This window comes from Arctopsyche grandis, chromosome 12 (assembly GCF_051622035.1).
Source record: "Arctopsyche grandis isolate Sample6627 chromosome 12, ASM5162203v2, whole genome shotgun sequence".
Lineage (NCBI taxonomy): Eukaryota > Metazoa > Arthropoda > Insecta > Trichoptera > Hydropsychidae > Arctopsyche > Arctopsyche grandis.
Window position 1 is genome coordinate 6,444,146 of NC_135366.1, and position 17,051 is coordinate 6,461,196.

General features: G+C 31.4%; 1 protein-coding gene across 1 annotated transcript; it reads left to right on the forward strand.

Annotated features, from left to right (window-relative positions):
• Positions 1-892: 892 nt before the first annotated feature.
• ImpE3 (Ecdysone-inducible gene E3) lies at positions 893-15,288 on the forward strand. The gene is made up of 5 exons (XM_077442745.1): positions 893-931; positions 8,636-8,738; positions 10,396-10,571; positions 12,681-13,434; positions 14,749-15,288. Exons 2-5 carry the CDS (start codon positions 8,691-8,693, stop codon positions 14,965-14,967), a joined length of 1,197 nt encoding a protein of 398 aa, XP_077298871.1. The 5' UTR covers positions 893-931; positions 8,636-8,690; the 3' UTR covers positions 14,968-15,288.
• The last annotated feature ends 1,763 nt before the right edge of the window (positions 15,289-17,051 follow it).

Consider the following 17,051-nt stretch of genomic DNA (forward strand, 5'->3'; position numbering starts at 1 on the left):
TCCCACTAGTCCCGCTGGTGGCCAGACCTTGGTTTGTTACCCCAGGTCGATCAGAGTTTACCAATTTTTCTGATTTTCATTGAAACTACCTTGGCGAGTGCGTGCGAATCGCCAAGGTAGACACTTGCCTAGACCATAGAAACATTAATGGATCGGGGAAGCTATACGGTGCAACTTGATTATGCTATTTACATATATTACCGGAATTTGAATTGAAATCGAAACCACAGTCGAAATCGATATAATAACTTTTGATAATTCTAAAATTTGTGTTTTTTTAAATTTCCATATTGATCGACGCGTCCGCCACATGCCCACAAACATACATACATCGCGTCCATTTTTATATATATTATTAAAGATTATATATTAGTTTTTTTATTCAAAAATACATCTCAGCGAACCAATCAGCGTCCTTTAAAATGATCATATTAAAATTTTCATTACAGAAGCAGTGGCCCGAATACTTATCGTAATTCATTAAATCGGCACGAAACGGCGCACTCAAAATTCCCATATAATACAATATTAACGAAGAGAAGAGAGCACAATAAAAATTCAAATGCGGCCCGAAATTTAAGGGTTCGACATTAAAACGATCGAAATTACCATCCCCCGGAGTTCATACAATATTCATAGCTCGTCCAGGACGATTTTTAATTGAACGTCCAATCAAAGACCGTGACATTGAACGGACCTCGAGGATTTCACATAGAGTTTTATTTTTGTATATGCACACACACCTACACCGATAAAGAGAGAGGTTGTCGTTCGAAATATAAATGTTCAATAATTTAAATTTAATCGACGACATGGCATTTGGTACACATCGAACGTGGCTGGTGAGCTATAGTCCGGTTTTGTCAGGATAAGCCGGACTAGCTCATCGGCCAGTCCAGTGCCGTTCGCTATAGCAGGTTTGTGTCTTTCGGTTCGTTCATGTCTCTCATGGTTTTTCTCGGCTCGAAACGTCCCGATCCGCCATTTGAATATCTGAGATTATGTATACAGTGTGTGTGTGTGTGTGTGTTTTTGCATTGTTGCTAATTGCAATTTAATTATGCGTCAAGTCGATTTGAATTCGTGTGTTTGATTCGCGTCAGTTATTATCTCGTCTATATTTAGTCTATCGGTGTTTCAATTAGTGTATGTGCGATTTTGTATTATTATTTTAACATATATATATGTACATATGTATATACGGAGCGAGATCAAAAGTTAAGGTCATGATTTTTTTCTTATGTAATGAAGTTTGTTTTTTTGCTTCATTACTATGCAGGTTTGTGTGAATTGATGGTAATTGCTGAAGATTCCAGAGGAAGTTCATTGTATCGAGAAATAAATAATAAAAGTCGAATATATTACTTTTTGATATGTATGTACCATTGTTTTCCTTTTCATCGTTTGCCTTTTTTGTTAATATACTGTTGAATATATTTCGCATTGTTTCATTTGAAACGTCATCATGTTCAATTGCGGATTCATCGGGGTTTATACGCTTGAAAGTTTTTATTTATTTTTAACAATTTGGCATTTTCATACTCTTGATAACGCTTTTGTATAATAATAATTTTGATTTATTTAAATTTCGAATACGTTTCCATTGTTTGAAAATTTCAAATGTGCGCATTACTCGCTCGTCATGCTGTACGTGTCAGCTTAAAAAAGTAAATAAAAATACGATTTATTTTCTTGCCTAAATGTTCAAAAAAGGTTCGCCGCATTCATTTTACTTGATCATATTTTATTTCGTATTTAAAAATAATAATGAAAGTATAAAAGATCAAGAACAAAGAACGCACACACGTCTTTCGCATCTTCAAAAGGTTCGCGTATGTATAAATTTTAATTTTTTCGTACTTCTTTTGATAGCTACAATTTACATATACACATTATAATTAGTGGAATTTTTTTCCAAAAGACACACACGTTCGTTTGAAAATTTGTATACACGTGTGTCGTAAAAAAGCGCTCTTTCTGTGTAAAAAGTTAAGCTAAAAACTCATAATTGACATCCTCGAAGCGCCTTTGAAGTGTGTAAAAAGGATCGTTAAAGGCGTCGCTAACGGAAAACCTTTCAGGAATAAATATTTTATTTCTCGTTAGCGAGCGGCCCCGCCCGTTGGAAAGTGACAAAAATCCGTTGTGTAAAAAAATATTTATTTTTTAAATCACACCGGTGCAAAACACACGCTCACTGGATTTATATGTATGTATGTAAATTCAAAACGAAAAAAAAAACTTGAGAAGCACTCGTTCTTGTGGTTCTTATATAATGTGACAAGTCAGTCATACGAGGATAACATTTGTCGGGAAAACACGTGAGTCAGTGGCCGAGTCCTCGTTGGCTAAAAGGACTTTTTATTTGTTTATATATTTTATCATATTTTTATTTTTATTTATACGGTGACTACTGCGCATCAGTTGAGGTTGAACCTTTGTTTGATGTTTACAAGGCTATTCTCATCCTTCGGTCATTTCAATGTGTGTACAATATACATATATAATATAAAAACCGAAAGCTGTATAAAGGATCCCTTCAATACATACATATTTACATTCAATATTTACTCTGTATAATAATAATCCCACTGTATGTACCTACCACGAACAATATACAACCTGAAATATCAACATTCGATATATTATATCAAGTGAATTTATTTTTCAAAATAAATTTGCAAAAATCGAAAGCGTTCATACTACGTATTTTGATTTTTAAATGCTTTTTATTATTACGAAATTATGTTCACAATACATTTTATATATATTTTAATAGCTACTGATCTACTGATCATTTTTTATTTTACAATTTTAATTTAATTTTGTTAGTGATCATAGTATTATATTATTCTAATGTTAATGTGCAGCATAATAGGAAAACGAGCTCAAAAACCTATTTCATACTACATATAACATTTATTAACCGTTTCAAATATGATTTCAAACTTTCATTTATTTAATATTTCATTGAAACAGTAGAGCACAATAACGTATTAAATCCGATCTATTCTTCAATTTTCAATGAACATTTATTTCCCATTGTAACTTTCTATTGCAAGTAGTTTTTAATAAATCCTTTGAAATGACGTTTATTGTGCACGATAATACAAAATTTTGACCTAAATAATTGCAAACGTAGTTTTTGAATGCTAGTCGTTTAGTTTCCGTTCTTTTTGTATTCATTTTTTGTAATACAAATTTAAACGCAGTGTTTATTATATTGTACTACTTTCCTAAATTTTATAATATCATAATTATACACTGCTGTGTTTGTATCATACCAATTTGTTAACAAATTTTGATTGCATAAAATCGACTTTGACTTCGAATTAATTTAGGGTACCATTTATCGGCCCACCAAATAAAAATAATGCCCCTCTCTAAAATTCGACAGATTCGGTTTTCGCCTGATAAATCAAACGTCAAATGGGTTGCCAGTAACAAATATAAAATTTAACAAAAATAAATACTGACCCCAACAACCTAATCTTAAATTAATAATTAATTTTAACCAGCAGCGTGGTCTAGTTGTGAGTGTTGTATTCTTTCGTGCAAGGTGTCACGGGTTCGATTCCCACTAGAGTCTCGTTGTTGGCCAGACCTTGGTTTTTCGAGGTCGATCGTTTTTTTTCGATCGAATTTGCCAATTTTTGTTATTTTCATTGAAACAGTTCCCGTAAAATTGGCTTTTCCTACCCAATTTTCTATTGCAAACCTCGATTTATTGTTATATCTCAGGTTTCGCCAGATTTCTCTCCATATACATATGTCTCTGTGGATGATTATTGAATGTAAAAATTCGTATTGTTACATAAAAAATGTTATTGATCGTATTGTTTACGATATTTGTAATGTCTGATCATAGATGCCAGGTGTTGTTTCGATTTACATTTGTATATTTACGATTTGTATGTATGTAATAATTATGTATTTAATATATGTAATATATAATTTCTCGAGTCTTAATCTATTGAGCACACTCGCCGCTTTGGAGCAATTTGTTAGGCAATAAATAAAATAAAATAATAGGACCAACCTTAACTCAACCTAACCTAACCTAACCTTTAAATAAATAAGTGTTGGCTGCTAAGATATTACGATTACCCAATGAAAATGTAACTGGTTATGATTTCAATAAAACGTCAGTTTTTATTTTTGTTACTGGCAGACCGTTTTGGTGTTTGATTTGCCGGGCGAACGCCGCTTCTGTCGTGCGATCTATTTTAAAGATGTTAATTTAACATTAAATGACGTTTTGATATTTGTCGTGTAATTTATTTTACAACCGTACCAAAAATATTATCCCATTAATTTATAGCAACACTACTATTAAATGTACGAAAAATAATAATATTCTCCTCATATGTATGCATATTTGAAAATTTATTTTATATTATTGTAAGTAAAAGTACACGAAACAAAGACATCGTCATTCATTCTAATCACTGTATTTTATTTTTACGACTTATTTCAGTATTCATATTATTATATTAAAGCAATTACGGATTAATGGACGCTTTAAGGCAAACTGAAATGATAATAAAAATAAACGAAATAAAACAATAATCTATTGCAACTGTGAAACTTTAGTCATTCATTAGCTCCAAGTTTTCCGACGTCGTCTTTTCAATGTCAAAATAATAAAATTTGAAAATATTCACTAATTCAAATACATAAAAAAAAGGAAACATTTCAATATTAGCTTAAGTCTTTTTTTATTTATAGAATGACTAGTATTATTTTCAAAGTGAAAATTAATTAATGATATTTTAGCTTGCTCTCATTGAAGATGAGTTTATATTACGTTATAAAATTCAAACAGAACTTTTTATGTAAATTTTTAATTGTACTTTGGCTAAAATTATTAAATAATATGACCAACATAGATCAATTGTCATCGTACTACATATACATATGTATATATATACGACGAGTATATTTACTATACAATATATTTAGTATACATTCAAACTTTTATGGTAAAAAGCCACAGATTTACATTGTGCAAAACGCTTATTGAAAGCGCAGCAAACAACAAAGAAGCGTTGCATTCCCGCGAATGCAATTTACGAGTTGTGCAGCGAATTCTGCGCCGTAATTTCGTTATATACAGAGAGTACTCGAAAGTCGTTGACTTTTCCTGTTCCCAAGACACTCCGCATAATAATAACAATTTAAAGAAATTTTCACACACACACACATAAACACCCACACGAGAAAAGGGAGTGTTCAAACAATGCGATGAATATTTACACGCAATTTACTTTCGAGCCGAGTCGCGACTTAAATACCAAAAGGCCCCCAAAAGACGACAAAACTGATTGCATCGAACGATTCAATCAAAATATTTACTCTCTAGATCAGTGTTTCCTAATCTGTAAAGGGATGTGTTTGTATATTCAGCGAAAGGGTATAAAATAATAAAAATTGACTAAGTCATCTCAAAACATTTGCCATAACAGTTTGCCTCAAAGCGATACCTATGGCCGGTTTTATTAGATCCGTCACAAAAATTAACTAAGATAAATTGTAAAACTCATGAGACATGAGACGGTCGATATGAATTAATAAATTAATAAACATCCAGATCTTGCCAGCATCGTATATGTATGTATGTATATGTACGGTCTCCGTGACGAGCCAGAATGTTAAATTACAGAAAACGCAAATATCGGTCGAAGATCGAGAAGATATTCAAAGATCGAAAATCGAAAGATCTTAAGTCGAAGGATCAAAAAAAAGGGTGCATGGTAAACGGTACATACTCACATAATTTGCGCGAGCAGGGTACAACAGGAACAAGAGGAACAGGCTTTTCCTCCCGTATTCTGCGCGCGCACATTAATACGGGAGGAAAAGCCTGTTCCTCTTGTTCCTGTTGTACCCTGCTCGCGCAAATTAAGTGAGTATGTACCGCTTACCATGCACCATTTTTTTTTTGATCTTTCGACTTAAGATCTTTCGATTTCCGATCTTTGCTTTCCGATATTTGTGTTTTCTGTAATTTAACATTCTGGCTCGTCACGTAGACCCGTATATGTAAATCGAATAATTACTCGATTCTAACCTGAAATTGAGTCCTTAAACTCTCTACTGGTAAATAATGGCTTAACCAGTGAGCTACGCTATGACTTCATTGAAAATATGTAGTTTATATTATTTATAATATTATTGACTAGTTATTTTACCCGGCTTCGCTCAGTATTTGTAATATAAACAGCTTAAACACGGCGAATCAAATATTAAATATTCATTTGTTTTTTTATTAAATTTATTTGAATCGAAAAAAAAATATTCAACCAATCGAATCGTCATATAAACTGACTTGTTTTCGATTTCCAACCAACTATAGTTACAAACTTACAAAGTCTCTTTCTAAATTAAATATTAGATGTATTATATATTATACTAGAATCCGGCGGCTCCCCCGGGGGCATTCGCCCCCGGCGCCTCCCGTCCCCCGTCCCCATATCGTCATCAAAATTTTGACTTGTTTTCGAAGTTCTCAACCATTATCCAACCAACAATATTTACATACAAAGCCTCTTTCGAAATTATATAGTAGATTTATTATCTATTTAGTGCAAAAAAATACCAGGCCTGTTTCTTTGTATATTAAAAGAGCTGGTAAATTGAGTCCAATTTGCTACACGTTTACTGAACTGACTACTCCAGAAGCAAGCTGCTTCATACTCGTAGTATTTTCTTCGAAATAATTCGAACGAATAGTAGAATATGTAAAATATGTTCTATGTTCAAAGGATTTTTTTCAAGTGTGATATTGAAATTTTAAAATAAAATTTTATTTTATTTATTTTAATAGTTCAAGTTTGTTAATTACCTACATATGTATAGGTACGTACATACATATATACAAATATGAAAAAATATCCTATGCATTATTCATATTTCGAAAATATTTTCGTGCATTTTCATCATTAAATTAATTTAATATTGAAAGAATTTTTGTTAATTAGTAAATGCCATATTTTTATTAAAAAACCCAAGTGATAAAATATTTTTAAATAAAAAATAAACCATTACTAAAACTTAAGCATTTTCCATGACACAAGTATTGAGCGTTTCTGTGTCATTTTACATGACACAAGAACAGCGTTCTATTTAAAAAACATATATTTATTTTAGTATATGGAATATAATTTTAATATAATAGAAAACACTTAGAATTTGAAACTAAATATTATGTACATATATAGTCACTGGTGTTATATTAATCAACTATTATAAATTACAGCCAATAAATGTATATATGTATGTATAGTAAGAGTAAAAAAAAATGTTTCAACACTTATTACCATTTCAATTCAAATTAATGCTAACTACGGAGAGGTTGCCGGATTCAATCTCGATGGAAAAAAAATATATTCCGAGTATTTCTGCAGTGCTACTGGCCAGACTTGGATATTTGCGACTACCCGACAATCGTTTCTTATCAGAGTTTGCCAATTTATTTGATTTCATTGTTAAAACGGTTTCTCATGAAATTGGCAAAATGTACCTGACCCAAAATGTCACCACTATTTAAATCTGATTTCAAAATTGATATACATATATGCTTAAAGGCAACCCGATAATGGCATCATGGAAAAATATTAAATTTGGTCCATCATGCTGCCTTTCCAAAGTTGTAAATAAATAAATAATTAAATATTAAAAATCAAGGAATAGTCACAAAATCCTCTGTGTTTATATTTTCTGGGAACTTATCTCATATGTACATACATATATGTATGTAAATAATAAATCAATCTACAAATGAAAATGTTTCAGAAACTCAGGTTTTCAACCTTTAGACTCGTTCAGAGTAGGCGAACATGCAGGCATCATCAGATAAATATTTACCCCGCAAAAATAATAAAAAAGTAAAAAAAAATATATCAACCGGTTCGCTAACATAATTTTTACAACACCGTACAATATTTCACATAAAATTATTAAACCTTTCATTTAAAAAAAACACATCTTTACATTCCGGAAAAAACATATCAATTAATTCACAGCAGAGCGCAAACATTACAATTAACTTTAATTATTATGCGCACGAAGCCACGCTTAAAAATAACAATTTAAACAAGCAATTTTGCGAAACGTGACATTTTTTATATATATTATATATCTAGATCGCATACGAGATTACGAACTTTCCAATCGAGACAACCGACAATAAAATAAACATACCAAAAAAAAAATAATTTTGAAACCAACATTACATATGTACATACGTATGCCTAAATTTATTACAATATTCTTGCGGTTTCTAAAAAAAAACCGCAATTATTATTTAGACCTATTATTTAAATATCGACAGTTGTGTAACGGTATATTATAATTTTTTTTCATCTTACAATCGATGAATCATCGCATCGTAAATCACCCACACGTTAATAAAAACAATGGCCGCGTTTTGGCGTTCTTCGACCGGTGTTGTAAGTCGGCAAACACAAAACCAAAAAAAAATAAAACACGATCTTCTCGTTCGCAATTCGGTCAATTATATTTTAATTTTGCCATATCGTACGATATAATGATCGGTGATTGTGCAACAATGGAGCTGTGTTGACACATTCGATTTTGCATATTTTTGTTTTAATTAATTTATCTTATTTTGCAGAGACTATTGTATAATATTCATAATATATTGAAAATTTCACCGAAACACAATCAAGATGAAAGTGAGACTCTGGATGTTGGTGATTTCGATTTCGATTAATTCTGTGAGTATTATTCGAATGACTTATTAAAGCGGTGTCTCTTTTGAATTTAATATATAATAATGTAATTTAAATTCATTATAACGTTATGGACATTATATATTTTAAACGCATACATATGAATGAATTTACATATTATATGCATTTTTAATATGTATTTAATCAACGGCTGCTGAACGGTGCTGATTTGATATCAGAATCATTTATATTTAATAATCTGAATCGTGTTTGTTTATATATGTGTTTAAGTTGATCTGCCTACTTAACTGCAATAATATATCCAATCGCTTAAGCTTTTCAAAAGTTACAAACCATATTAATGTTTTGTAAAAGTTAGGTAGATAGAAAGATAGCTCTGTTCTTGAGCTCGTACTAGCAAAAGTAGTTCAGACAACTGTACAATGGTTTCTTCTGTTCTTATTGTTAATAGGAATACACAAAATTGATCATCGAGTAAAGAAGCGAGTTTTTACATGGCTCATAGATTCATTGCTCTCTTTTATGTATGCTCTGATATGAAGCATAACATAAAAAACTACTTACATATTAGTAAAATATTATCTTCTAAATTAAAGTTGATACTTCCAGTATCAAAATTTCATTCTCAAATGTTGATAACACTCTAAAGAAGCAGAAACTTTAAAAATACAGGGTGTTATGAAGCTAAGTGCAAAATCTTAAAGGGTTGATAGCTTATATTATTTAGGACATTTTGAGTCACACATATTTCTGTACAAAGTCTTATGGCACAAAAAAATGCTTATTAGAAAAATATAAAAATCTTTCAAACCATGATGGAAGAGATGAATCTCAAAATTACTACCAAGGAATTGAGACAAAGGAGTCTATCATACATTAGAAATCGGCTTTTGAACATTAAAATAAATAATTTTAACAAAATTTTTGTTTTATTTGACATTAAAAGTTAAAATTAAAGTCGCGTGTGAATGACGGCTTTTGTTCGGCGTGCTCTTTCAATTAGGTTTTACACCCTAATTCTGATAATTGACAAGATATCTGCATGGCTAATATCTTAAAAGAAAGGGCAGTAAGCAGGCATGTTTTTAAAAATGTTATATTTCTTATAAAAAATTTAGTAATTTAGCAATACAAAAACAACATTAGTTTTTTCCTACTTGACAAATTTTTGAAAACTTATTGTACCTCTAATATTTTTTTCTGTTGACACAGATGGTTGTATTTGTTTTCATTTGATTGAATAAACATTAGAAAAACAAAAAAATAATAATTGATCAACATAACACTTTTAACTTGGGCAGTATTAGCAATCAACAGTGAGATTATGGTGTTTTTACTAAAAATCTTTAAAAATGAAATAAAAAAAAAACCATAAAACTTTGTACTGAGGTATGTGTTGCTCAAAATGTTCTAAATAATATGAGCTATCAACCCTTTTAGGATTAGCACCTAGCTTAATAACACCTTTACATACATATATTAGATTTTTTTTTGTCCAGTTTTGAAAACGTACAATCGAAAGGTTGCCTAATGTGAAATACATATAATATGAATAATCTCTTTAGATCAAATATTTTTTCAATAAATAAAAATGCCAATTGAATGATCAATTACTAAAATCTATCTATATGATTCAGAATTACTATTTACATAATCTTAACCGAACAAAAACTTCTTCCAGTCCCTGTGCGCCAACAAACCAATAGCCCTTACAGCGCCAGCGCCAAAAGGTGAAGCATCTCACCTGAACTCATACCTACCAGCAGCTATGCAGATCCTAGCCCACTTCACCAATCAGATGAAGTACGAAAGAGAGCCTGACAAACCTCAAGAAGACGCAACTACGGAGAAAATTAGGTAACTATGTAAAACCCGCAACAATACAAACAAACGTTTCTAGTTGCATAATGCTATGTAGTGTGGGTTACAAGTGAGTAAAGTTTGAACTCGGTGCATCGATCGAGTGCACTTTGTGACGTTAGTCTCGGCATTGTGTGGGCGAAAACGGTTTTTCCAACTTGCGGAACCAGTGTGAATGGACCAATGCACTCTGCTCGCTCGAGCTGAAAACCGTGCGATAATCCCAGCTAAAGGTTAACACACACGCTAGCTAGTTAATGTATATATGTATGTAGTATAGTTTGCAGAGGAGGATTACAGGAAGCTGATTGTGCACGACCTACAATATAGATTTTCGATTAAGTTCAAAGTGGTTATGCTTATGGCTTGCTTTCAAGGATCGCTCTTTCTTTAAGACAAGTATCTCAACACATTTTCTTTTTTTTCAGAGAAAATTAGTTTCAGAAATTATAAATGTGGAAGAAACAAGTATAACGCCTTCATAAAGAACTATAGACCTTAAATTAGTATTTCATTATTTTGAAAATTCAATTTAAAAAAACTAGAAAAATCGAAGCGGTTTTGCTTAACTATAATACATAGTAAATAAATAAATAAATATATAAATATAAATATATAAATAGTATTGTGCCCGTTGATTTCAACGGGTGGCTTCGGAAAGGAATTAATACACGAATTTAAATAAAGTTATCTATATATAGGAATATAAAATTGAGTGTCTGTTTGTCTGTCTCGTATAGGCTCATAAACCACTCAACCGATTACGATGAAACTTTCTGGATTTGTTGTATGCATGTCTGGGAAGCTTGCCGTGAAAAAAAACCTCTTAATAATAATATTCATAATTACGATTTTTTCGACGCGAAAGTTTGAAGCGCCATTGTATAGTCAATGACATGTGTGCATTGGTAACCACGTTACCAATTGGTTTATGACGACACGGCTTTGAAGAGACGTTAGTTGAGCTCAAACCATCACTTGAAACGGGAACGGTAACGGGAATTGCATGCGTTATTGTGGCATTGCAACACATGCCGGGTTCAGCTAGTGCTATATTTTATTTTATTTTATATAAATATAGTGTATATATGTATATTAGTAAAAAGTCGAGCGCTGATGAATAAATGTGTGTGTGTCGTGGATGTGTGTATGTGTGTATGCTCCCGCGCATCTGACGCTGACGCCATCCATTCCAAGTCAGGCGCTCAATATCAGGAGCACATGTGAAATGCTCCACCCCCCCCCCCCCCACTTTCCCGCTACCCCGCGTCTTGTCACGATCGGTCATCACGCCACATCCCTACGCATAACGTATACTTCTGGTATTCTAAAATTTGTTTTTTCCTCTCACATACATATGTACATACAAACTATATTATTATAGTTCATTATACATACGTATGTATATGTACAATTAATTTATTGAATATTAAGTAAAGTCAATTTTACTATACATACATATATGTATATATGTAGGTATACATACATATATACAGAATTGTAAAAAGGTTTAATATATTAAGCCTAAAAATATCCAATCGAATTTTATTACAATAGCCAAACAAAAAAAAATTATAAATAATTTAATGCTAACCTCAAACCTTCGATTTCATTGCATATTCATACCTTTTATGTATGTATTTAATAACAAAGCAAAAGCTCTTTAATATACCTTATTAAAACCGATATTTTAGATACCCATTAAAAATATAATATTTCATCATATTACAGTATTAAAAGTAAAAGTGTAAAATATTATATATGTATTAAAAAATAAGCTCGATAAATTTACGGAGAAAATCGAATATACATACGAATAACGACATTCTTTATGCGTTTTACAAATTAAAAGATTAAAATCTATACTTCATAATACATAAAAAATTCTTTGAAATACCGCCGATATAAAATACGGTGCATATAAATTGCACATATTAAATTTTTCATAAACAAAATTATCTTGTATAATTTACAGAGGCATCTTTCGATTGAAAACCAAAGTTTTACAACCTAACTCAATATAAATCGATAGATAAATTTTTCATCGAACTTTATAAATACTTCTACGTATTATAATACCAATATAATATTAATTTCATATTACAGAACCACGACATCCAAAATCGACCTTACGACTCAATCGCACAAGCCGGGCATATTTGCCCCGATACCTCCTCCACCGGAAATCATTCCAGGATCTTCTCCTCTCAAAGCGGACCTAACAGATGCTGTACTTCCGCCAATCGTAGACATAGAGAAAACACCCCCATATCCGGAGACTCTATTTTTGCCTGGATTCCACCAGAACGAACCCAACCTACCGGTCATTCCAGACGAGTACCCCGAAAGTCAATACTCAATACTACCAGCATATCCTTACAAATTTTCACAAGACTCTGCTCCACAACCGTCAGCACCGACAGGACCTCTCTATTTCCCAGGAAATTACCAAGGACAACCTTACACATATTCCCAACTATCTCCCATAGCCAGGAGCGGCGAGGACGATGCCATAGTGCCGGATATTTCCTCGCTTCCGGTCCAGAACGAGGATAATTTCAAATCGAATCCGCTGGAGATTGAACCGGAGGAATTGTCCGATGAAAATCTCCAATATCTCTCGCCGGTTATAAGGGACATGCTGCGTGGAGTCAGAGATAATGACGATAATATTGACAATTGGAATCCAACTGTTGGATACCAATCTATCGAGCAGCTCTACGACGATTCCACTAATAGAAATAATGTCGATTTGCTGAGGTTGAAAAAAGCGGCTCCTACACAAACTCTGATTCAAATGTTGCTCATGTATGATTTGCTGAGCAGAGATGCGAAGAAGCAGAAGCTTAATAAATATCAGGTATTATAACATATATTTTTTAATGTATAGTTCATAATCTAAAAAAATATATGACATCAAAAAGCTTAAGAATATCTATATGTAATAATAGTCTGCACTACGAGATCGCCGTCTCTACAGAATCAACTTTCATAAAATTCAATGAAAGCTAGAATATATGATACCTACTATAAGATATTAGTATTATAGGTACTTCTTATAAGTTATTACATGTTTTTCGAAGATGTCTATTGTGGAACTCATATAATATTTACATCGTACATTGGCAACCATTATTACGTACTCATATTTATACTGTTCGAAATATATATATATATATAAATATTATAATGGATTTATATATACATTTCATAGAACAGGTGTTTAAAGTATCATAATAAATTGCTTAATAATATTAGATAGAAGCATCCCGAATCCAGAAGTTGAGTGTATAAGTTGATATATACATACATATGTATATATGTTCAATTATGACGATTAAATAATATTCAGCTATAATTCAACATATTAGCAATAATATGTACACAATAGAAGCACTTTTATTGATCATTAGCTCTTGAATCTAGAATCTATTGATCATTAGTTTATCAATAGATTATAATCTATTGTTCATCAGATATTGATTATTAGCTCATTGATTCTACAAGTTGAAAGTTTCAGGACGTATAGGTATACATGTATAGCCAGCAGTAGAGCTTGGTTATTGCGTTAATGCTAACCACCGAGAGGTTCTCGGGTGCAAGCCTTGGGTTGATCTCGATTGAAAATAATTTATTCCGAGGATTTCTGCAGTGCTGTTGATCAGACTTGGATATTTGTGCTCCAAGTCAATTGTTTTCTATCAAAGTTTGCTCATTTATCTGATTTCATTGTTGAAACGGTTCCTTATCAAATTAGCAAAATCATCCTACCTACTACTTGTCACCACTCTTTGAATATGATTTCAAATTTATAATTTATAAATTTACGTACAAGTTTAATGCCATAGGTGTCGCTCAGGGGTAAATGGAGAGCTATTTTATTTATATTTACTATAGCATACTGATCTGTAGATACTATCATACAATGATACATCACAACTCAACTAGTACTTTATATCCAGAAAGTGCATAAATATGTATGTATATTTGTAGATATGAGGTTTTTTCAAGAGAGTGATTGAGTGAACAAAGACAGAACTTTATCTAAATTAAGATAAGAAAGTTATGACATGGTTGTATCGGGATAATTCAGAGGTGGTACAAAATAGACGCACCTGGAGGAGAAATTTTAATTTCAATTTAAAACAAACAGCACATTTTCATGTGATTTCAGGGCTATACAGAAGATCTAATAACAGACTTGTCTGAAACGTCAAAGGGTACAGCCATAGAACAGCTCAAAGTAGTCCTAGACAGGATGGTAGCCAGAGGAGACTGCACACACGATTTCGCCAATAATCGAGCCAAGGATATGATGAAGGAGTTGGATAAACCAGACAGTAAACTGTCAATGCAAGTGAGATACCTGGAGCCGTTACATTTTACGGAATAGAGTTTTGCAGTTACATTATAGCTCGCAATAACAACGAGTAATCATATCAAAACTAGTACGGTAATGTGAATTCAAGGTCATCATTCCTTTTTCTCCAATGACTTTTCCAAAACATGTAAGTGAAATCAACGCGGTTAAGCTGAATACTAAACTACATCATTTACATAAAATGTAACTGTACTGTTTAAGCTTATAGAATATATTTATATATAATATATATAAAACGAACGATACTATTATCCATATGTGTGTATGTATGTATGTACGTACGATATGAATTAATTGTATTTTTTATAATTTTATATAATAAAAATAAACTCCAAACAAATATTTTGTTTTATTTTTTATTTAATATGAAACGTGCGCGGATCGATGCAGAGAACGGAACACTTTTTAACACTTTCGCTGCCGTCACTTAGCGAAATAAATAAATATTTTCAAATACGGCAAGTTCAAACAGACACGAGTGGCAATAGTAATAAAAATAAACGATACGAAATGAAAAGTTGTGGCCATTCGGCCGGTAATGGATTCCGAACACATTTCGGTCTCACCTCTAAAATCTATTGAAGCGGCCGATCTGAAGCTGGAATACAAAACGACATAACAACCACACACATACACCATATGCCGGTCACGTATGGCCCTGTTCCTCAATCTGACATACCGAGAATCCTTCGCAATACATCAGCCAGGGCCGTTTCTAGTCCCAGACCACAAAAGTGTTCGACGCCCTCTGAAAAATTCAAAATATCCACATGAATATCTTAAACTACGGTACAAATAACTAATTCCATATAAAAACAACTTCATACATTAAATACTAAAATAAAAAGCAAACATACACTTAAAATAATGATTTTTATTTTACACCATAAATAGTCACTCAATAAATAAATATTCAAGGATATAGATTCATTGTTATGCATTGTATATAGTAGGCAATTTGGACAAATAAAGCTATATAAATGTTCATGCAAGTCTTGGCTATAAACAATATAACATATTACATATACAAAAGCAATACATGTATGTATGTAAATTTGTGCATGAAATATGCAATATATTGCATAATTTAGTATTCACTTTTAAAGCTTGTTACAAATTATAAAATTTGAGCACTTATTATATACATAGGTACACAATATCATAATAATGTTTCAAAAAATATGATTCATATTCATCGACTTTGTTTTGATAATTTGTAAAATATTTGTAGACAACTCTAATTAGTAAAATTTGGATTAAATAAATAACAGTTAAACAATTTAATAGTTTAATATCAATCTAAAAATATTCAGTAATTTTTTTATTGGCATTTCATCTCTTAACCCTTTGCCGCGGTAATTTTTGCGGCATATTTTTACCGAATTTGTGTAATCGAGTTTTTGACCATAAATATACATATATTCAAATGATCAAATATGTCAATTGACACCTGAAGTATTTTTTTAATAGTAAATCACGCTTGAAGTATTTTGTTTACACAGTGAGTCACATAATTCTCGTGACTGGCATTTAACGCATGACATCTATAGTGGTCATCCACGGGCAAAGGGTTAACAGTAAATATTATCTAAGTAGATTTATGGCCATTTGATGGTACGAGTATAAAATTATAATATAATAAAGTTTGCCTTTAAATTTATGAAACAATAAAACGTGCACATATTTGATGCTTTCAATAAAATAAATTTGAATAAATTTACAATTTTCATTTAAATACATGAATTTCGATTTCGTTTGTATTCCAAATCTTAGCAGTGTAAATGTACGGCTTTATTTTTTAACCTTATATATAAAATATCAATAAACAAATTATTGTTTTGTTTTTTTTTTTAGATATATTCGTCTTTTAAAAATTGAATATTACATACATATATATCTACATATAAAATAAATGTCTTTCAAGCAAAATATGAATTTGCCTCACATTAGGGTTGATAAATAATTTTATACATCTGAGACTTACTATATATTTCTAATGGAAAAAATGAGTTTGGAAAATAAATAAAATAAAATCTTTTCAAAAAATCGAAGGCCACTTCTATGTATGTATGTATATATTATATACTACATATATA